The following is a 24,447-nucleotide window of genomic DNA, read 5'->3' on the forward strand; positions in this document are numbered from 1 at the left end:
TTATTCTATTCTGTTCATAGACAATTTCCATTCTAAAAATAAAATAAAGTTAAGTGGTACTTCTAACAGTCACCGAGTTGGAGTGCATTTGCAGACCACAAGAGCAGCTGCTTGACATTCTGTGACAGTGGAAAAGAAAGCAAAAAGAACAGACCTGCTACTGTAGTTTTAATTTGTTTAACTGGCTTCCATACTGAGCTTACATTTCGGTTGGTAGGAGCCAAGAACAAGAATAAAAGCTACAAAAATCTGTATTCTGAACTATTTAAAATAACCTTAAGTACTTTAAGAGTATCACAAAAATGTCATAAAATGTAGTTCGAATAATGTAAAATCCTTGCACTACTCCTCCATAGCAAATCCGCTACACCTCTTGCACATATGCTCAAAAAAAAGGTAAAGAAGTATGGCGAGCAAAGAAAAAAAAACTTTATTCTGTAGTCCATACTTTTCTAGTCAGCTGGCAGGCAGAACCTCACTTCACCCAGCTGTAGTTGAAGTTGAATTTATTTGTAAACACACTAGGGCATTAGGCCAGCGAATTTATTACCCATGTTTGGTTAGCGTATAGACATCCCTCAAAGAAGTAGAAGCTTGATACTCTTAATATTATTTAATGTTAATGATTCTTGACATAAAATAATATGAAAAATCCTAAAGATATCGTGTTTATATGTAAAGCCATTTCAGAAGAAACTAACAAGGGAAACGATTCTTATTGTGACGAACTGGAAAACAGAGGTTTTACAACGAAAATGATTCCTGTGTTGGATTTCACGTATAAGAATATGGATACTTTAAAATGTAAATTGTCTCAGCCAGATATATATTCAGGTAAAATTTGAAATTTCATTTACTTCAATAAAAACTTCACAATAAATTTTACTTTTACATTCAGGATGTAGTAGGCCTAGGCCTACAGTAATATTTTATGGTAAAAGTATGGTGCAGGGTATGATAAGCGACCCCGGTTTTTTTATCGATATTGGCAAACGATATTATTTAATCATAACCGTCAATATAATCAATCGAAACTGATTAATTATTTTGGTACTTTGGGATTATACCGACCACACCCAGACATGAATCGTTATTTCACATTTCGTTTCTACTGATTACTAGATTAGCGTAGAACAATATTTCGTCAATATAAAACAGGAATTGTCTTATCGCAAACCCCTCCCCATCCTCAGACAGAGGTCAAAGTCGAGCGTCTAGTAGATAACGTGATTGCAGTCTCGCCGCCCGTTCAGCTGGTGCATCGCTTTGTTGTACTTCCGTGTTTTACCTCTACATTTCTCCAAACACAAAAATTCAACAAAAACAATCATTTACCAAACTAAACTCTTTATTAAAAAAACACTAAAAACTTGTTTTTATTCTTGATCACATTCCGCCACCCAAAATGCGAGTGCCTCCGGCCATCAGCGCGGGCATTGACAGCACCTTCGGTGCTGCCCCGCGCTGATGTCGACGAAAGAAAAACATCCCTCGAGATAGTACCTATCAGTAAAATATCAAATTCTAGAGGGGCTAATCAGAAATATAAATTGAATTGTAATGGAAAGGCAATTATGTACCGTGCAAATCACGTGATGCCGCGCGGCCTGCCGTAATCAGGATTCTCGAGAAAGATAAGATAACAGCGATCACAATACCTGGAAATGCTTGTAAGTTTGTAATTTTGTAATTGAAGAGTTGTTTTTTCGTTCTATCATGTTTGTTTCTATAAATTTCTATTTTTGTGTTCTTCATACTAGTGTGGTCGGTATAATCCCAAAGTACCATTATTTTGAACTATTAACTTAAATATGTTATATCAACAGCTGTAAACACTTTAGAATAATAAGCGTAGGGTAATATTTCAAATTTACATAAGTAATTTTGATTATTAAAAATGGCAGTCAATTTTAGAAAACTACACGATATTGCTTTGAAAGATCGTGTTTTTGTGGCTTCAACATGTTGGACTCATACCGAAAAACCCATTATGTGAAATATGTGGGAAAGAAACAACTGTAACTGTGAGAGGAGTAAATATGGTCATCTTCAGTTTTCCTAATTTTGGCTATAATAATTTTATCACTGTAAATATTAAATTCATATTTTAATTTGGTAATTGTCACACTAACTGCTGGAGCGGCAAAATACGAGTTTCGCGTTATTAAATTATTGGAATCATCCAGAACAAAACAATATAAGGTTAGACGGGGTGGAAATGAGATATAACAAAGTTCTAGAACATCAAAAATGGAACAATTGTTCAAGCGCACAGCAATATTTCCATGTTCTACATCCACATCGGGCATCATGTGACCTTTTGTGACCATTGTTCAACCTCGTGATGACGTCATCGGATGCGGCGCCATCTTTGCAAACGTAAATGAAAAATAATACTGAAATGAACAGAATTTTGATCCAAATGAACAATGTTTTTCTTAAATTTCGAACTACAAATTAATTAGTTGTTATCAAGTTAAGACGAGTGCCTCCTGCCATCACCTCGGGCTTCGGCCCCGGTGCTGCCCCGCGCTGATGTCAGTGAAAGAAAAACATCCCTCAAGATAGTACCTATCAGTAAAATATCAAATTCTAGTGGGACTGATCAGAAATATAAATTGAATTGTTAATGGAAAGGCAATTATGTACTGTGTAAAAAACTTAATAAATCATGAATACTCCTAATATGAGTACGTATATAAATGGACATTAATAGAGAACACTTACCATTAGTGTGTTCCACAGAATGTACAGAAACTAAATAATCTCGTTTCAGTCGAAACGTAACCTCTTAACATGCCTGACAAAACACTCCGACACACCAATTCACTAAGATTGGTCGAACTAGTGGATGGTTGATCCATGATCGTCACGCACTCACGTGATCCAAACTACAGTACACGATATCTAGTGAAACACTGACTTCTGCCCCGGAGCATTCAGATAACAGATATGCTATCAGTCCCAGCCGCAGATAATATTTACGACACACAAGTTCACTACGATTGGTCGAACTAGTGGATGGTTGATCCATGATTGTCACACACTCACTCGATCCAACCTACAGTACACGTTATCTCTGACTTCTGCCCCAGAGCGCTCAGATAACAGATACGCTATCAGTCCCACCCGCAGCACACAAACAGAACATTAAGAACTTAACTATTTATGTATATACCCTCTAAAATCATGTTATTTGTCATTTGCACCCTCTAAAACCATATATTTTTTATTCATGAGGATGAGCAGAATATGTTGATAACGTCAAATTCGTGATTTGCCACCTCGACCTTTAATCTTATAATTTCCTTTAATTTAAAATTATGATTGTTATTGAGGACTACAGTAACAGTTTATATCGATTGATAGTCTATTTGAGATGCGAATATTAGGTATCGATGACTACATTCTTCAATATAAAAAACCGGGTCCGCTTATCGTACCCTACCCAGTACGCAGCAAAGTAGGCTGTATAAATAGATTAGAGCAGAGCATGATAAGCAGACCAGATTTTTATATATTGCTTATTACAGTTATCGATACTTAAATATTACATAACAGAATATCACCATATCTAAAGTACTAAATTAAAGTTGTGTTTCAAATTATTAGAAATAGTTGAAACAATTATGTAATGTCATAAATAAAGGAACCATAACGGGTAGACTTTAATAAGTGGCCTACATTCGTCATTTGATTGTTTTGATCTAATGTTTCGATATATTTTAAACTTCGGTATTATATAACTGTAATTCGATATCATTGTTAATTGTAAGCAACAAGAATTGTAATTCATTAGCCACATGAATAGTACGACTTTTAATAAACTAAATGTAACATTAACATAAAACTGTTTTAAACATATTACACAATCTTGACAATACAGTATTTACTTTTGCCCGGATAAGCAACAAGAATTATAATTCATTAACCAAAAAAATAATACGACTTTAAAATTTAACAATAACACAAAACATAAAAAAAACTTTTTTAAACATATTAGATAATCAGTTACAATACAGTATTTTCTTTCCCGGATAAGCAACAAGAATTAATCATCAACCAAAAAAATAATACGACTTTTAAATTTAACAATAACATAAAACATATTAGATAATTAATCAAAAAAATAATACCACTTTTAAAGTTAACAATAACAAAACTTTACAATACAGTATTTATTTTCCCGGATAGCAGTGAGCAACCGCTTTTATAAATGAATGAAAGGATTCTCCCCAGACATATGTACTTTCCTGGAGTACAAACATTCACGGAAATGGTCCGCTAGACAGTCTGCCAGTATTCCACTTCTTAAACTTCTTTTTACTGTTCACCAAGAACTTTCAATAGTTTGGGTATTTGCACTGGTCAATGGATCAACGAAGTTTTCAGAATGATTCACGGTAAAATGTACAAATCTATGATCAGTTAAATGAAAGTAAGACTTCCACAAGTCTGTGACTATTTTGGTTTCTGATTTCATATGTTTTAATATCAAAGGTATCAGAGTTTCCGCGTCTCTCTTGTTGTCATCACAGATCTCGAGTCCCTCTTCTATTCCCTTCAGGTACAGTTTCTCCACAGTTGTACTTTCTTTTGTCTATTTTGTACTCATCAACTTCTACTACAACCCCAGGGCCACCCAATGTTTCCTTTCTGTCAAACTTATCATCTAGCCAAATAAAACATACTTCTCTACAAAAAGAAAGCCAGTCACAAACAGTTTTGCTCGACACATTATACTTTTCGTCACTGCATTCTAACATAAAAAGTCATAGTTTGTCTGGTTCAGACGAGTTTAAAGTCTAGCCACCATAACCATTAATCAAAGAAAGAAGACCCTGTTGAGCTTGACTCTATTCAGGCACTATAAGGGGACATGAGAGGTGTAGCAAATAATAAAACTAAGACACGTGATAGGAAAAATTACATTTAATAATAAAGAAAAAATACAACAAAACAAACATCTTAAAACCAAGAAAGACACAATAAATCATCTTTTAGTGTTATTTTGTATAGTTTTCTAAAGTTAACTATCTTTTTAGTTAGTTAAAAGAAGTTACTTATTTAACAAATTGTGTAGAATATGAAAATGTGTGTACAGTTGGTGCAGATGATTTAGTTATTGTTTAAATTAATAACTATTGGATGATTATATCGTTGGGTATAATAATTCAATATCGTTTGATAATATCAATATAAAAACCATGTGAATATTAGTACAAGAGATATAAGAGAGAGGAAAGCCTAAATAATAACAAATTACATTGGAAACGCCCGTGGCCAGCAGTGTAGGCACCTGTCTGTGGCACCACCTCGCACTTCTGAAAAAATAATATAAAGACACCCTTGAGATCCTAGTACTTAAATTTAAGGTCAGATCACATGAGAAAGGCTAAACCATAGTGTCCCAGGCTAACTGTGCGGGCTACGGTGGCACCTTCCACTCCGCACTTCTGGCAAAAAAAGATAAAACTTCCTTGAGGTAGTACCTAAATTCAAGCTTAGATCACTTGAACACTCGTTTTCCGCGTTACCCAAAGTTCTTTAACATGATCTGACGTTAGAAAAGTGGCCTACCCGGAGGCTAACCAGCCAATACAAGAACTAAAGTAATAAAATTCCAAAAATAATTACAACAGTGTATCTTTAGCTAGGAACAAGGGCCGCCACATTTTACACAAGGAAAACCGGTTTAAACTCCGTGTTTATATAAAAAGGAAATAATTGCCGAATTGTTCATTGTAATGCAAGAAAATAACGGTACTTTGGTATTATTCGGAGGCCACAATTCAAAAATGTTTTCCAGTCTGGGACCCAAAAAAAAATATATTATTGGTAAGAACAGACTTTATTTGACTTACTGCAAAAATTACATATCATTATGACAATCGGTTCTGGTTTTTCTGTCTCCAAAAAGAAAGCGTCGTCGGTGAGGATGCCTTTCAGTCACTCTACTATTTGTTATTAAGTTATCCATACGTACCAGATCGTCCAACATGATCTGAAGTTACCGGATCTGAGTGCCTCTAATCATCAGCACGGATTTTTATGGCGCCAACCCGCACTCCTGGCAAAAAAAAAAGGAAAACATCCTTAAAGTAGTACCTAAATTCAAGCTCAGATCTTGTTAGTTATTCTCCCCAACCAGAAACGTCAATGACAGTATTAATATAAGTAATGACATTATTAGAAATACCAGACTATTTGATTTATTGTGAAAATTAAATGTCATTATGATGATTGGTTCTTGCTTTCTGTCTCTCAAAAGTAAGCGATGTCGGAAAGAAGAAGGCCACTTTGTGCCTTCAATTGTTGGTTTCAATCTAGTAGCACAAATATATAGTGAATTCATTGTAATCAGGATAGAACCTAAGTTATGTTTTATACAGATATACATTCATGTGAATTTGATAAATCCAATGTAGTCACATTATTAAGATTTCTTTTCTATTAGGCTTACAGTACACCATGATTGTACAAAATTTGAATAATTTTCTACTAGCCCATTTTCACTCTACAAGTGTTTAAGGTACAGTGTTCTAAAGCATTTTAATTTCTGAATAAGGCTTTTATATTTATTTTAGGAATCATATTTACAAGTCCAAGATGTGTACGAGCAGTAATGAATGCAATTGAAAATGCTGAGAATCTCGATCACAGGTGGCAGCAATTACAGACTTTTGCTGTTGGAGAAACAACTGCTCGACTAGTAAGTGAAAGTCTCAAATTGAATCCAGAAGGCAGCTGCGCAGGAAACGGTGTTACCTTAGCTCCAATTATTGTAAGCAGTAAGTGGTGTCTTATCCTCAAGTTCCTTACTTATTCAGAACTAGACATTATTTTTTTGTTTTGTGCAAAACATTTTTAATGCCATTTAAGTGACAGGCTAAACATATAAATTTAGTTTATCTTCTGAAAGACATTCATAACATCATTAGTTATTATGAGAACTGAATTTAAGATGTTTACTAAATTGAGGGTGAGTAAGTATATTTTTATTAAAACAAACTTTTGTAATAAAAGAATAAAATGTATATTTGTTTTATGTAAAAAATTTCATTTATTACAATTCTTATAGTTTTTATCAAAAATGTAGGAATGTGAGAAACACATTTTAATATTTGTAAACGTAGCCTATCCTACATTTCATATTACATTTAAAACATTACAATGATCAAAAGTCTTAAAATTTAAAACAATACCATGAGTAGATTGTACCTATCTAGTTATTTTATATATAAATAGACATGTCAGTTAAAAATTTAACAGATACCTTATACGGCTTGACAATATTTTTGACTTTTTAGTGTATATTCAAAATGTATTACTAACTTTCTGGACTTTTTGGGAAAAAATATATAAAAAATCTTTTTTTAGATATTTTCTAATCTTTCCCTGTAGGTTTATTGCCCCAATAAATATATATACACACCAGCTTAAAAATAAATTGTTTATTTTATTTTAATTGAACATTTAAAAAATGCTAAAAAATTAGTGTAACACATTTTGTGGCAAGAACCATGTTAAAATTACATTGTTGAACATCAGTAAATTTTCAATACTAAAAATGCTCTATTTTCTGATAGAATAATTCCTTTGAGATGCGGTTTGTGGCATTCAATTCAGTAAGCTATTACCTTTAAAATTATGTATCACAAGGTATAGGCTTCCATTAAGAATATTCACGATACCCTCGGCAGGACGTCCCCCGTTGGTGTGACATAACAAAACATTGTTCCAAAAAGTAGATGCCCAATCTCTATCACGATTGTAAGAGGTTTCAAATTTATATTTAAATTATTAAAGGATATATTTGGGTGTTTCCAGACATAATATACACCCTGTATATATATATATATATATATATATATATATATATATATATATATATATATATATATATATCCAACCCCGGCTACATTCTTGTTACATACCAGATCTATAGGCTTTACTATTTTACATGGAAGTCAAATTAAACATGTTGGGACAGGATATTCTCTTAGAGCTGTTTTAAAAGAAAACTACAATTAGGCCCAGTTACTGTAGGATATTTCGTTGTAATTGCAACTTTCTCAAATACACTGAATAAAATAAACAAACAAAAGAAGAAACACCTGATAAACTTTCTAAATGTAAATATGTAACAAGTTCCTTTACCTCCCTCCCTTATAAACTGTATCTTAACAAGGATAAATACATTTTCAAATTTTCTCAGTCAGTTATATTTTTGTTCTAGTTATTCAGTTAACCTTATTTTGTCGAATAATGTTAAATATTCAATGTGATCTGTAATCAGGTAAAGTATGTAATTATGTATACCAAAAAATGAAGTAGTTCTAAATATCGGGTAATTATAGGCTATTAAAATATATATGCAAATATTTCTCAGTAATATATTTTGTGCAGGTAAACCTAGTAAGCCACTTCTTCTGCCTTGTGGTAACTTAAAGATGGACACACTGGAGACTCTCCTGACTGAGGCAGGAGTGAAGACTGATGCAGTAGAAGTGTATGAGACTATTCCACATCCCGACTTGGAAATCACATTATCTGATGCGTTGTCACAGCAGACACCCTCTTACATTGTCTATTTCAGCCCCTCCGGTATTCACAATACCTATCCACTTCTTAGTAGGAGTGGCATTGACTTGGATAAAATCAAGGCACGTATACTATAATTTAAAGTAAAATAATAAATTAATTGAAAATTGTAAACAATTCTTTTGAAGTGAGTTATGTTGAATTGTTTTTGTGATAATATTATTTATTGTACTAAACAAATATTTAACAGACTGATTCAATTCTGAAAAACATTGACAAGAAGTCATCTTTGAAATGTCTGTAGTCAAAATTAAAATAGACAAAAAAACAGACACATATTCCTATTAGGTGCCTATCGTCCTCAAAAAGCATCTTTCGCTCAAGCATTTTCACTGTTATATGAAGCTTTGCAAGATATTTCAAATAACAACAGGATCTGCTGCATTATTGGAGATTTAAATGTGAACGATCTAGTACCATCAATGGCAAGGACTGTTCTGAACGAAACTCTGGCAGCTTTTAATATCACTAGATTTTCTCTGCCTGCACAATAATTTATTATAAAGCTGCTACTTCAATTGATGCAGTGTGTGTTATTCTTGTTTGTCCGAAGTAGATGTAAAAATGTTTAATGCTTGTCTCTCTGACTGGGCAACTTTGCACTTTTAATATCCCCTGTAGAGTAAAGCCAAAAGACATTTGAATTCTAAGAACCTGTCTCAACTTAAAGACCTTGCTCTACAATTCTGGAATACAGTTCTACAGCCTAAAGTGCTGAAGACGCTGTGGAATAATAATATGATGAAATTTACTCCAGAAATTATAGAACTTTTAAAAGAGCATTCATATCAGCTAAAAATGCATACTTAATAAGTGGACAGGCGGAGGGTATGAGAATCGCAGCTCAGAGTAAGAGGAACTACAACTTGAGACTCAGAGAACTTAAACGAGAGGCTAATGAACATCTGATAACAGAATCAAATAACACAAATTAAACGATCTGGGAGGTGACCAATACTGAAAGGATGACATAGAAACAGAACCCTGAACAGACATGGTGATTAAACATCCTGGGTAGCACTGTATGTGACCTAAACATTGTTTCAGAACATTTCAATCATTATTTTGCAAATGTAGCTGAGTAAACACTTAAACTTAACCATAATCATAAAATACATTTCTTTGAACGAAATAGAGAGTTTCATGGACATATATTTTCAAAGTTTGAACCGACCACACATAAAGAAGTTCTCAGTACACTAAGCTCTTAAAAGCCTATGTCCACAATCGGTATTGATGAAATAAATTCTAAAGTACTGAAATTCTGCAAAGATCAACTGTAACTTCTCCTAACTGATCTAATCAAAAGATTTTTCTTAGAAGGAACATTTCCATCGAAATCAAAGCTTTCAAAAGTCTACCCACTACATAAACAAGGTAGCAAAACCGAAGTCATCAATTACAAACGTATTTTCTGGTACCAGTTATCTCTAAAGAGATAACTTGTTCTTTTAAAACTTCTTGGCAATTTAAGACACAATGATTTACTTCCTGAGAGACAACATGGCTTCATGTGTTGATAGTTTATCAACTATTACTGCTTAGAAATATGTGATTGAACACGTTATTGACAAGTTAGATAATCAGGACACAGTTTTAGCCATTTTTCTTCACCTGAGCTAAGCCTTTGACAACCTAGATCATAGACTTATTATATCCAAACTTAAAAGCTTTGGAGCTTATGAATACAGTTTTTAAATGGTTTGAAAGTTATTTGATAGGAAGATATCAAATAGTGGAAATTAAGAAAGCTTCAGATGGAGAAGTGAGGATGATACTGTTTGATCCACACTATTGAAAATAAATAGGGGTGTGCCGCAAGGCTTAGTTCTAGTCCCTGTTTTGTTTATATTATTTACATAAGATTTTCAACAATATCTGGGGCTTGCTCTTATCCTGTCATGTACGCTGATGATATGGTTCTACTGTCTAGCAATAAAACAGTAGAACTACTTGAAATTAACAACTTCATTGCAGTTGTATGGCAGAGCAATATTGTATAAATAATGGCCTCATTTTCAACTGCACAAAGATTAATTACATAACATTTAGAAAGTTTAAAGAACAAGCATCAGGCCCACCATAACTCCATAGAGTACAGGCTACAAGGTGCCAGGAACTGACACTTGATGATCATCTTTCTTGGAATCAACATGTTGATGCTGTCTGCAAAAAGACTGGGACGTCTCTTTTCGCTGTGAGGAGGATTTGGGCAATAGGCACAATAATAACTACGAGGACTGCATACCAATTCCTATTTGAATCATACAGAATAAGCTTATGGGGAAGCTTCTCATAAGACAATTTACATTGTGTCTTAATCCTACAAAAGCGTGCAATGAGAATCTTGGCCAACCTTCAACTTCATAACACCTGCAGGGAAACATTCAGTACTTTAAGAGCCGTAACCATATAACCCTATACATTGTAGAGGCAACATCCTTCACTCTTAATTACAATGTGCCAAGAAGAGGGGATAACCATGAACATTACATAAGACATGCCAATGACTTCGACCTGTCGGTGCACAGGACTATCCTCTATACCAAGAAGCCCTCCTACACTGGTACAAGATTTCTCAACCTACTCCCTCGTTCATCTGTACTGTTGAGGAATTTTTTTCAGCATTTTAAAACTTTGTAATTTTTTACATATAACTTAAAATTATAATTCATACAACTAATCAAAGAGCAATTGAAACAGTTTTGTTTGTTGTCATCTGTGCGCATGGGGACACAGTGTTTTCTCCACCATCCATTAGAAAGCTCTAGTAGCAAATGGTAGAAACCTTTGGAGATTCATAAAGAATTTTGTGTATGTGCCTCAGCTACTAGCTGACCTACCCGACTTAAAGAATAGGATTGAAGCAACTGTTGCAACATTGATTACAGTTTGGGAAGAACTGGGCTATCAACTTGCATTTGTGCCATGTGACAGTTGTAACTCACATTGAACACTTGTAAGCTTGAAGGTATAACTATTTGAGTTGCTCTTTAATGTTATGTATTAATTATAATTTTCAGTTTTACATAATAAATACTAAAAAACATTAAAACTCTGATATTCATTTATAAACAATCTATATTTGTTGCGCACCAAGCACAGAGTGGTGATGTAGAACGCAACCGCCCACAATGAGTGGTGGCCCGGGAAGCTGAGAGGACAACCACCTGAGACTCTATCTAAACTGAACGAAAGATAAGTTTTGGCCACACTTCCGGCCTACCAATCATAAAGGGTGAATAATTCCTTATCAAAGTACTCAAGAATCTTAGCCATTCAGAAAAAACATACCCCCATGGTTTATTGCACAAATTGTCAATCCATTGTTTTATCTCTTCAGTTCTGATAATAGGCAAAGCAATAATGGAAGAAACTGGATAATAACTTTCGACAACCAACACATAAGGGTTGATCAAAATCATACTATAGAACAGACTAAACAACATCATGGGTTTCAGATTAATGTGTGGACTGGAATTTTAGGTGACTGCTTGTTTATTTATACTGTCTCTAATGGTTTTCAAGATATTGATTACATGTAAATCCCTTAAGAATTTGTAATAAGAACTGGCTATAGAAATGTTGAAACTAGTTCAAACTTGGTACAAAAATTAATCTTATAAATATCTCATTTAAGTTTATTGGCTAAATTGGCATAGCATTTAGAATAGAATAGAATAGAATAGAATATATTTATTTCCTCAAAATAAAATAAACATTTACAAGTTATTCATTTTTACATAGAAAAATTCAAAACTAAAACTCAAATGTCTTGTTGCCAGGTTTTTTAGGCTACATAAGTCCTACTTAAAAATAAACTTAAACTCAATTAAATGCCAGTTTCATTTATAGCTTTAAAACAAAATAAAAATATGATATTAATATATATGAGGAAATAATAGGGCCTCCAAGGCTAAGCCTGTTTGGAGGTTCCATCAATGTATTTTAACAAATGGTTTATCCAGCTTCAGAATTACAAAAACATAAAATTCAACTTCTCACTCATAAACAATTAAAACAAAACACGCATCTATTTAATATGGTTAAATTGTGCCATATAATGTAAAATAAAATAACTCCTTGAAAAATATACATTCACACACATATCCATATATACATACATACACACATACATACATATATACATATAACAATAAAATAATATTAATACAGCTACTACGAATATTGAAATATAAGAAATCGAACAATTAAATAACAATACCCTGCTGCAATTGTTGCTACTACAACTTTAATTTACTCATCCAGGAATCTCTAGCAGTGTTTTAATCTCTTTTATACTAAATAGCCAATTTTTAAGTCTTTTAACGAATATATTTACATTTTTAGAAGTTTTAATACTCTCCGGTAATTTATTATAAATCCTAGGTGCAACAAAAATATAGGATTTCGTAAAAAAGGTTGTACAAGGTTTTGGGACAAAAAATGCATTTCTATTCCTAAGTCTAGTCTTGTATGCATTATTATCACGAGGCATGCTACCATTCTTTTTATAGAAAAGTTTCATTACATTGTAAACAAACAAGTACTGTAATGGAAGTATTTTTAAATGTTCAAAAAGAGGACGTGAAAACTCAGTTCTATTTTTAAAGGATATTAATCTTATGAAATGCTTTTGCAGAATGTATAATGGCTTAATGTTTGAAAAATATGTCCCTCCCCAAAAAACTATTCCATATTCTAATCTACTTTGGACCAAAGCAAAATATAACATTCGTAACAATGTTTCATTACACATTTCTCGTAAAAAAATAAAAGTATCGCAAAATATTGTTTAAATTGTTTTTTAATTTATTAATATGAATTTTCCAGTTTATTCTTTCGTCAAGATGAATTCCTAAATACTTAATGTATTCCGCTCTTTCCACAACAGCACATTTACCCGTTCCACAAACTCCCTGGTAAATAAGACAGTTAGCACACTTATATTCCAGATTAATATCAAAAATAATGTTCTTCTTTACATTAAAATTTACGTACTTGGTTTTCTCTGCACTTAACAGCATATTATTATTGGTAAACCACCATTGAATTGCCTTAAGATCGTTTTGCATTGACGATTGAACCAGATCCCAACTTCTACCAACATAGCAAAGGGCAGTGTCATCGGCAAATGATGTAACTTTTCCTTGAAATCTGGCATTACATAGATCATTTATGTAGATTATGAAAAGGGTTGCTCCTAGAACAGAGCCCTGAGGAACCCCTTGTTTTATTATACCCATTTCACTGATGTAAGAATTTATTTTAACACACTGTTTTCTTTCTAGTAAATAACTCCTAAACCATTTAAGACTAACACCCCTTATTCCACTTTTATATAATTTGTCTAACAGAATACCATGATCAACAGTGTCGAAAGCCTTTCTTATATCTAAAAACAACCCACTGACACATTTGTTTTCATTGATTCCATTATAGATATCAGTTATAAGATTTAACACAGCACTTTCAGTATTCATCCCTTCCCTGAAACCAAATTGATTCATGCTAATTGCCACATTTTGTTTCAATATGGCAATATTCATACTTTAACAAAAATCACAACTCCGGTTTTTATGGAACTAGAGAAACAACAAAAAGTGTTCTGAAATGCTCATGGCACTTCCTAATCTTTTTTGTTATAAACAATGTTGTTTGACCTCAAACAGTTTTTGAGATATTATGTAAATGTACATTCCATGAGAATAAATTAGACTAATAATATTTGTCATAAAACCAATCAAGAATTGATTGATTAATTAATACTTTCAAATAATTTTAAAAATACAATCATAGTTAAAGTAGTGTGTGTATAGTGGGTGTCTATCGGACCAACAACAGCTACAGCTCTACAGTCATATAATCTAACTGTCCACTGCTCTGCGGCCAAACCTACTCCTCAGAGTCTTGCCGATGCTATCATCTCATCTTCAACCCAACATTGAAGGTCTGTACACACTTTACCACTAATATTTTACCAATTAACCCTTTGCACTCCGACGTCCGAAATATCGGACATCGTTGTTTTGGCCAAAACCTCGGACGTCCGACATTTCAGACGTTTGCTGTTTAGGCCAAAACCTCGGACGTCCGAAATGTCGGACGTTTGGTAAATCCTTTATACTGGCTTTATAAATTATCCAAATGCGGTAAATTTGCGATATATGCAAGCTGGATAGTTGTAAAAACGTAGTAAACCTTTATACTCTATGACGGTGATTTTGCAGTTTTACATTGTGTTGTAGAGGTTTGTCAACTTCACCTTTTTTCGTCAGCTGATTTGATCCCAACAGCTGATCTCTTCATTGCTTTGTTTAGTCTGAGAAGTTATTTCAGTCAATAAGGTTATTTCCAAAATGTTTTCAAGCTAAATATTGAAATTATTGGTTTGTAACTAGTATTATGTGTCAAAAATGAGTGACCAATCATCTGATAAAGAACGGCCTACTCGCCGAGCTTCGTCTGTTAGCGAAAATACACTGTTTTAGAAATATTATTGAAAGTGGTGTGGGTTATGTTGATCACTAACGATCTGGGTGATAGTTTTGTCAGTAACATATCAGATTCGGAATCATCTGACGATGCCAAAAGTGAGAGTGAGGGAGATATTATGGGCTTTGACGACGATACAGACAATGATCCTGACTGGGAGCAATCAGGGGAACCGAGCTCAGACGATGAATGCCCTGTCTCAAAGAAAATTTGTTCAAAGCCTAGGCTTAGGCCTACAAATGCACACATTGACGAAACCATTGATGATGTCATCTCAGGCTCAGGTAGGCCTAGTTTACATTCTACTAGTAGTTTTGTAGTTGAAGCCTTCAATAACCAGCCAGATGTAAATAATAAGAATAAGAATAAGAATAAGAATAAATTTATTTTTCTCAGGATAACATAAATACATACAGTAGTTACAGAGCCGTGAAAAAAAAAAACAAAACAAAACAAAAACTCCTCCCAGGTCTGACCTTAATGAAGAAAAAAAATATCAAATTATACAAACTAAAAAAAACCTTTGTCCAAATTGTTGTCTTAACTACTATGTACATTACAGCAACTACAATATGAATGTTAATTAAAGTATACATCAGATTAAAAGCTAACAAAATACACAACTAGAGGAAGAAAAACTAATAACATTTTTAATATGTACATATAAAACAATATTTTAAATCCTGAGAAAATTTAGGGCCTCCAAGGCAAGCCTGTTTAGAGGACACCGTGTAATTATATTATTAAAAACTAAAAAAAAAAAAAAAGTTCAGACAGTTAAATTTAAAAAGAAAAAAGTCCCTATAAGCTATTTTATTGAAATTTTTGTAATCATGTGTAAGATAATACATGCTACTGGAATCTATTTCAGGGTAAATTTTGTGGACCATTGCTTGGAAAATTAATGAAAATTTAATTCATTTATTCCTGAACCTCAATTAAAACCTCAATGTCGCAGAAAGAAAACAACCATTGTTTTTAATGTCTTCAAAAAACAGAATTTTGACTTTTTAAATTTTATTTCATTAGGAATTTTGTTAAATATTCTTGGGGCTAAAAAAAAGTAAGTTTTAGTAAAAAATGTTTTTTTGTGGTTTAGGTGTTCTAAAGTTATTTGCATTGCGAAGTTTAAACCTATACTCATTAATGTCAACATCCGGTAGGTTTCCACTCTTATCGTAGAACAACTTTAAAGTTTTGTACACAAACATAAATCTTAGAGGTAAAATATTAAGGCTGACAAATAGAGGGAATGAGGTTTTCAGTTTTAGGTTTGTTTTACTATAATTCTAATAAAATGTTTTTTGAAGTTTCAAAATAGGCTGTAGCTTTGTCTTGTAAGTGCCTCCCCAACACGAAATACCTAGTCTAACCGACTGTTTACCAATGAAAAATAAAAAAGACGTAATATCTCTTTGTCACAAAAATTCCTCAGAAAATAAAAAACTCGTAAATAATTTTTTAATTTAGATTTCAATACTAATATGTGGTTATTCCAGTTTAATTCTCTGTCTAACACTACGCCTAGATATTTAACTTCACTTGCTTCTGCAACCGGTTTACAAGATAAAATTGCAAATAGAATTATTGCAAAGACAATTAAAACATTTATAAAAAATAATTGCACCGGCGGTCAAAAGGCACTTGACCTCTTAAACTAAAATTAATTATAACTTGTCTTCTCAGGGCTAAGAACCATTCTGTTTTTACAAAACCACCACTTTAGCGCTTTGAGATCAACATTCATAGCAAGCTCTATATCACCCCAGCTGGAGCTGGAAATAACACAAAGCAGTGTCGTCAGCAAAAACAAGTTATACTACCCTGAAGACTAGCATTACAAAGATCATTGATGTAAATTAAGAAAAGAGTAGGGCCTAAAACTGATCCTTGAGGTACATCACACTTAATTTCACCCATTGCACTGAAAACTCCATTAATTTTTACACACTGTCTTCTAGATTTTAAATAATCTTGAAACCAATTTAAAACAACTCCCCTTATCCCACAGTCAAACATTTTTCCCAATAATATTCCGTGATCAAACAGTGTCAAAGGCTTTTTTTATGTCCAAAAAACAGCCCACTAACATGTTTGTTTTGGTCAAGTCCCTCAGATATCAATCCAATGAAATTTAAAAGTGTAGTTTCGGTGCTCACGCCCTCTCTGAAACCCATACTGATTGCGACTAAAAAACTCCGTCAAAGTGAGGAAATTAATCAATTTTCGCTTCATAATTTTCTCTAAGACCTTAGATATGGTAGAAACCAAAGAGATAGGGCGGAAGTTGCTACAAATTGTTGAGGGGCCTTTCTTGTGAATCGGAATAACAACTGCTGACTTCAATTTTTCCGGAAAAACTCCTGTTTGAAAACTTAAATTTTTTTTACTATAAATAAAAGAAACATAACAAATTTTAGGAAATGTGTGTTTAATTAAAGTTGAACTAATTCCGTCTAATCCGGGAGACTTGCCATTCTTTAATGAGTTGACAGCGTCTTGCAGGTCCTGTAAGAGTACAGGTTCCAGAAACATAGAACGCATTTCGTAATTCTTTAGGGAATGACCCGGCATAAGACCAAAAATTCACAATTTGTCGGGTTCTTCAATACTGTCGGCTAAGCTATCAACAACCGTTAGGAAATAGTTGTTTGAATTTATCAGGCTATTATTTTAGGATCTCTAGTAATTTCATTTTGTCCTATTTCCAATGAATAATCCATTTGTTTACTTTTTGACCAGTTATTTCATTTAAAATATTCCAAGTTTGTTTTGGGTTACCTTTGCTTTTTTCAAACAGATTTTTATAATAAGCATTTTTTAGATCTTTTATGTCTTTGTTCAGTTTATTTCGAAAGCGAATGAAAAAAAATATTAAACCTGTCACCCTTGTTGGTTTCTGTGCTTTTTAAATCTCTTAAAACAGTTTATTTCTAAATATGATACGCTTACAGATTCCATCGTTGATCCAAGGTTTCAACTTAACACATTTATTTCTTAGTTCAATTTCAGCTTTACTTGCACTAATCGCAACTTGCAACAAATCATAAAACTTATCAAAAGCATCAGACGCGTTTTCCGTTCCATACTCTTGTGCCCAGTCAGTTTGGTCGAGAACATCGTTAAGATATTTATAGTTGATGCGGTATTGTTTACTTGTGCTATCAGCTGTTCGAGGACCGGGTGAGGAGGGGCGCCCCCCCTCAACCCACCCCCCACACGGCTGTTCAGCGAGTGGTCGGTTATGTGAGCATGCTCTAACCGCAGCACTGATCATTGTCTTGTCTTTGCAGGCAAGTTTAACATAAACATGATCAATGCATGTCTCAGAACGCTCTTGCAATTCTTGTAGGCTCATTGATCATCGACTCAAATCCATGACTAGCCATCAACATTTCGTAATCGTCTACTGCACTACTATTGATTAGTAAATTAATGTTCATGTTCACCAATTATACAAGCACTTCTTTTTAATTTTAGTTTCATTTTCTAAAAATGTTTGTAGCTCAGATAAAAACGCAGGAAATAGAATAATGTTGCAACCTGTATATAGCCATAAAAAACCATTCATATGAATCAATTTTAACGGAGAACGATAAAACATCTGCTGTTTGAAAATAATTAGTTAGTTGAAATAAAATTTACACTTTTAACAAACGAGTCATGAACATAGACAGCGACTCCACCAGCTCTATATTTATTATTACATTTTTAAAAATAGCGTATAGCCATTAATTTGGTACAGATTCGCTTCGGAATCTTTAATCCATATCTCGGAAAGGAATATAAAATCGGGTCGTCTTTTATAAGAAGATAGGTGTACTAGCAGGCTATCAAAGTTATTGCCTCATGCTGCGAATATTTTGATGAATAACCATAAAAGTTCTATCGAAACAATTTATCTCTTCAAAACTAGTATCATTAATTAAGTTCAATTTTTTTATTATTAATAAAATTTTGGACTGCCTTTAGAGAAAAATTAAACTAAAAATATTACAATACATGTCACAAAAAAATTTGAATACAACTAATGACCAATAAGAAATACGGCTTGCTAATGCTGATGTAGATATGCCTCTTTTGAACACTATTGAAGAAACCATAGAACGTGTCATAAGGAACTCTGATGACTTTGAAATACCCGATCCAAATATTCTTGATTATACGCGGTGGACTGCTGTCAATGAGGAGAATGATCCTGGTTTTGACCATAATTTTGGGTTTTTTGAAGAACCTGGACCAAAGCACTGTCCACCTCATGATGCTAAGCCAATAGAATATTTTTTCATATTTTTTTCAATAAACCTTTTGACAAAATTTGTAATTGAGACAAATAGGTATGCCCACCAGTTTATTGCCTCACATGCACACTTGTTTTCTCCTCGTTCTAGAGCTCGAGAGTGGAGACCTGTCACTGTACCTGAAATGAGAGCTTTCATAGCAGTCATATTGAATATGGGGCTCAACAGAAAGCGTAATATCGAGAGCTACTGGGCAACTTCTGATTCACAACACTCTCCTTAGTACGGGAAAATGTTTAGTAGGTCACGATTTGAAAGTATAGTACAATTTTTCCACATGGTGGACAAGAGCAAATTGGCTAAGGCTGGAGAACCAGGATAAGATCCGTGTGCCAAATTTTCACCCTTACTTGAAACAGTGAACAGATTGTTTAGATTACATTACAACCCGCACCGTGAGTTGTCAGTGGATGAGAGTTTGGTGGGAACAAAATCACGATCACAGTTATTGCAATATTTACCAAATAAACACCACCATAAGTGGGGTGTGAAATTATGGATGCTCTGTGATTCAGTAAGTAGATATTGCCTGGCCTTTTTTTGTTACAAAGGGTCAAAAGTTACTGGCAAGAAAACCACAGGTTTGGCGTTCAAGGTTGTACAAAAACTGCTGAACAAAGGTTATCATTTGTTCATAGATAACTTCTTCACAAGTATACCACTGGCAACCTACTTGTATGACAAATCTACTTTTATTACTGGGACTGAGAGGAAAAATAGAAAAGGCATTCCTCCTCAATTGAAAGATAAGTTCAATGTAGAGGGAAAAAAGTATATTAGAAATAATAGCTTTCTATTCTTAGGCTACAGAGAAGAGTCAAAAACCCTGTACTTCTGATGTTAACTAAACACACAGCCAAGTCAATCCAAAGGGTAGGAAAAAGGAAAAATGAGGATGATCGTGTGAAGGAAGTCTCAGAAATGATAGACTCGTATGACCACTTTATGGGTGGTGTCGACGGTTCTGACCAGATGATGTACTGCTATCTAGTTGAGAGGTGAACATTGAAGTATTGGAAAAAAGTTACATTCAATATTTTTGCTAGAATGATATTGAATGCATACATCATATATTCCGAGAATACTTCAGGAAAAGTCCTCTCTAGATATAACTTTACAGTAGCAATTGTTGAAGACTTGGCTAAGCAATGGCTCGCAGAAAAAAATGCTGGTCGTCTTCATGCGGATGGTGGTGATGGACCAAATGCTAATCTTCCTATTGGCATATGAAGTTTACCAGGGAAACAAGAGAGGAACTGTTGTGTATGCAGCCCAATCAGCACTAAAGCAGGAGGGCAGAGAAAGAAAAGCAGAACAATATGTACAAGGTGTGGCAAGGGACTTCATGGCCCATTGTTTGCTAAAATAAACGGACCATTTTTGTAAATAGTAACACTTTATTGTTATTCTTTTTTATGCTTTGTTATGTTTTATGACATTTTTTATTGTGTTTTTGGTCACATAATCTAGTACAGCAGAATTTAGTAGGTAACACTTTGTGATGTAACTTTCCTATTGGTTGAACTAAAACCATTTGTGAAAAGAACTATATATTTGTGAACTTTTCTGTGAGTATTTTGTGAACATTTCTTGTTCAGTTTATTTGTTCAATGCAGTCACATCAATACTATTCATGATGGAGAGGAAAAATTTAAAGAATTGTACGATTTGTGCTCTAAAAAAGTAAATATTCAATCATTTGACAAATAACTCACTATTTGGGAAAATTGTCGGAAATTACAAAACTGCCTACAACATTTTTGTTTATAGAGGTAAGTTTATGAAATTGTATGTGCATGTTTACAATTATGTAAGGAACCTAGAAATAATAATAGTTTATATAATTTCAATGCAATTTTTTCAGTTATAACAGCTAAAAGTTAACTTTTGTAAAAATGTTTGCAATTTTTTTTTATAAGTGAAAAAAGGTATTAAAAATAAGGTAATTACAAATATATATATATATTTTTTTACAATATAGAATTTTATGAGAAATAAAATAAAATAAAACCAAAATTATAACTCTATCTGCTAAAATAAAAAAGTTACAATTTTTTAACAAAACCTTTACAAAATTGATAAAAAGGGCTCTGAGGTTTTCGCCAGTACTTGTTCAATAGAGGCCCGAGTTTTTGGTAGTGACCAAAAATTTTACTCTCGAGTGCAAAGGGTTAAAACAGCACATGTCTTAGAGCTTCAAGCAGTGTGGCCTATTAGGATACTGTATTTTATTTAAAAGGAGGTATAATCTTCTCAATTAACAAAGAAAAATTGATATTTTAACTTGATATGAAAGATTTAACATTAGTTTTCTTTTACTGAAAGTTTTCTTAGAACAAATAATATAATTTAATTACACATTTAAAACAAATATAAAAAATTGGAACCTTAATCAGTACAATTTAATTTTACTTGTTTTTTGTTTTGTTTCAGATTCTTTTCTTCCAGGCTATAATTTGTTATAGTTCGAGCTGATATTAAAGTATCCTCACCATATTGTTGATAGTGAAAATAACATTTAAATTACTTGTATATACTTGTTGAAAACTGCTCTGTATAATAATTGTATTGTGCAATATAAAATTATATATGAATGTTTTAAAAATTGGATATAATTCATTTCACCATTGTTATGGATTGTATTTAGAGCCTTCCCTATTGAAACTACCGTGGGTTTTACTGCATAACTATCACGTTGAACTAACACTTAAATTACTTGTATTATTCATTATTGAGCCCTTATATTTGATTGTTTTGTAGAATTGTGGGAGGTGCTTCGTTTTAAAGATTATAATCAATGCACATTCAAACACTTTTTAGTTTCTCTCATAAAGGCTGTAATTTTTTAGTATTTAAACTTTGTATTTAAGTTTTAGATTGTTTTAATGAATAATAAAGTATTTTAAAGTCTAAAAAGCTATAGTATGCTTTTTAAGTATGCTTTTAAAATGAGGCATTTACCATAACCTTACAACCCAAAATAAGAGAATAAAGGTGTTTGAAGTTTAACATTGTTCTTATGAGACTAGAAACAAAATAACTGACTAAATTATAACTACTGATGTTCTCAAGTCTGGGTAGTCTATATTACATGTGATTGGAATTGCAACTGAAATAAATGACATTATTTTACAAAAAGAAGTCAGCTGTAGGATTAAAAATCAATGTAAAATTGAATGAAAAAATATTTAAGTAGTTTTTATCTTTAAATTGTACTATATAAATGATACTTATGTAAATAAAAAACGTTATTCCTATGATAATTTCTAAATAAGTTATACCAGTGCAAATTGGTACAACTTTTTATCTTGAAGACAAATCACACCATACCATAAGGTCTTGTAAGGTCTTGGGGTGGTACTTAACTATGTGTAAATTACCATTAGTCAAATAATTAAATGCATGCTTATTATTTGGCATGCCTCGACATATGTTCACAGTGCATGGTTTACACATGAACCGAAGAGGTAAAAAACCGGGTTGCTGAAATGATCAAAAATCTTGCCATGAAGAAAGTCGTTGAAAGTGAAACTGAAGTTCAAATATCAACCTCAACATTACATACTGGAGTAAAACCAACAAACTATGCTCATTCCAAATGAAATCTACAAACAAGTGGCAGAAGAAGTAACTGCCAGTCAACAGGTTCCCCCAGTTTCTTCAAACTCCAACAACAACAGGAACACTATTGAAACTGCCCCTGTGCGTTCTTCTAGAACTACCATCTTGGCCGAACTGGAAACATCATCCTCAACTTTAGAGTCAACACTATTACCAGAGACAAATATTAATGAACTGCCTGCAGAACCACAGCAAGCTGAGAAACCTACTCCTGAGAGCCGTACTCCAACATCCACTCCAACGGTGTCTCCCGGTGATCGCAGCTACGCAGAAGCCACAGCTACACCTAGAGGTCACAACAGATCACAAGAAACCACCTTCTCTACACACCTCAAGCACAACACTCTCTCTGTAAACAGTTGCCCAAGCCCCCCTTTTACAACCCTAACTATGTCACCAAAAAATATTGAAGCTTTTGATGTAAAAACCTTCCTCTTCTTTAAAACTCTCCAATGTCAGAAAATACCTTACAGGGATGACTAATCAAACCAATTGCTCATCCAAGTGTCACATTCCCAGTACATTTCCTGCTTCCTCCAATAACATAGTCAAAAATACAATATCAATTTTACATCACAATGTACAACATCTTCCATCTCGCTTAGATTTACTTGAAATTTTTCCTTAAAGAATCAAAAACCGGATTTAATTGCACTTAGCGAACATAAAATGACAGTAGAAGAATTGGATTTGCTACAAATTTCAAACTATGTAACAGCGTCTTGTTTTTTCAAGGGAATCGGGTCGAGGTGAGGTGTTATAATTTTAGCTCATAAAGATATAGATTTTAAGAGTGTTGAAATGCCTTCCATTCAGTCATTATTAATAGAAAAAGAGTTTGAGTATTGTCTAGCAGAGATAACAACAGGTAGTTTTTCATTTATATTAGGATGTATTTACAGATCTCCGAACTACTCAAATCTGGACCAATTTCTTCACAATTTTAGAAATACTGTTAGATGTTTTGTGCACAAAATTTAAACAAATTGTAATTGCAGGAGACTTTAATATAGATGTTCTGATAAAAAATGATACTTATAACAGATTTGTAAATATTTTGTCTATATATGGTATGAGGTATATGGTTAACTTTCCACCCGAGTAACAGACCACTCTAAGACTGCAATTGACAACTTTATTACTAATATAGAACCAAACAATGTTCGTATAAATGGAGTAATTACTCAAATTTCGGATCATGATGGTCAACTAATGAATTTGATGAATGCAGTTTCTGATAGCACAAATTTAACTAGGAAAGAAGTAAGAAAAGTTTTAAAAATAGTAACATAGACATTTTTTGCAGACATCTAAGCTCAGAATCTTGGTCTGAGGTCTACCAATCTACTGTTAATCTAAAATATGATAGTTTTTACAGTATTTTTTAAACATTAATTTTGATATAAGATTTCCTAAACGGTATGTA

At 33.1% G+C, this 24,447-nt stretch overlaps 1 protein-coding gene across 1 annotated transcript; it reads left to right on the forward strand.

Annotated features, from left to right (window-relative positions):
- The first annotated feature begins 491 nt into the window (after positions 1-491).
- Positions 492-22,005, forward strand: LOC124359148 (uroporphyrinogen-III synthase-like). Its single transcript, XM_046811639.1, has 5 exons — positions 492-834; positions 6,588-6,791; positions 8,410-8,666; positions 14,424-14,554; positions 21,834-22,005. The coding sequence occupies exons 1-4, from the start codon at positions 645-647 to the stop codon at positions 14,550-14,552; spliced, it is 780 nt and encodes a 259-aa protein (XP_046667595.1). The 5' UTR covers positions 492-644; the 3' UTR covers positions 14,553-14,554; positions 21,834-22,005.
- The last annotated feature ends 2,442 nt before the right edge of the window (positions 22,006-24,447 follow it).

Source organism: Homalodisca vitripennis, chromosome 4 (assembly GCF_021130785.1).
Source record: "Homalodisca vitripennis isolate AUS2020 chromosome 4, UT_GWSS_2.1, whole genome shotgun sequence".
Lineage (NCBI taxonomy): Eukaryota > Metazoa > Arthropoda > Insecta > Hemiptera > Cicadellidae > Homalodisca > Homalodisca vitripennis.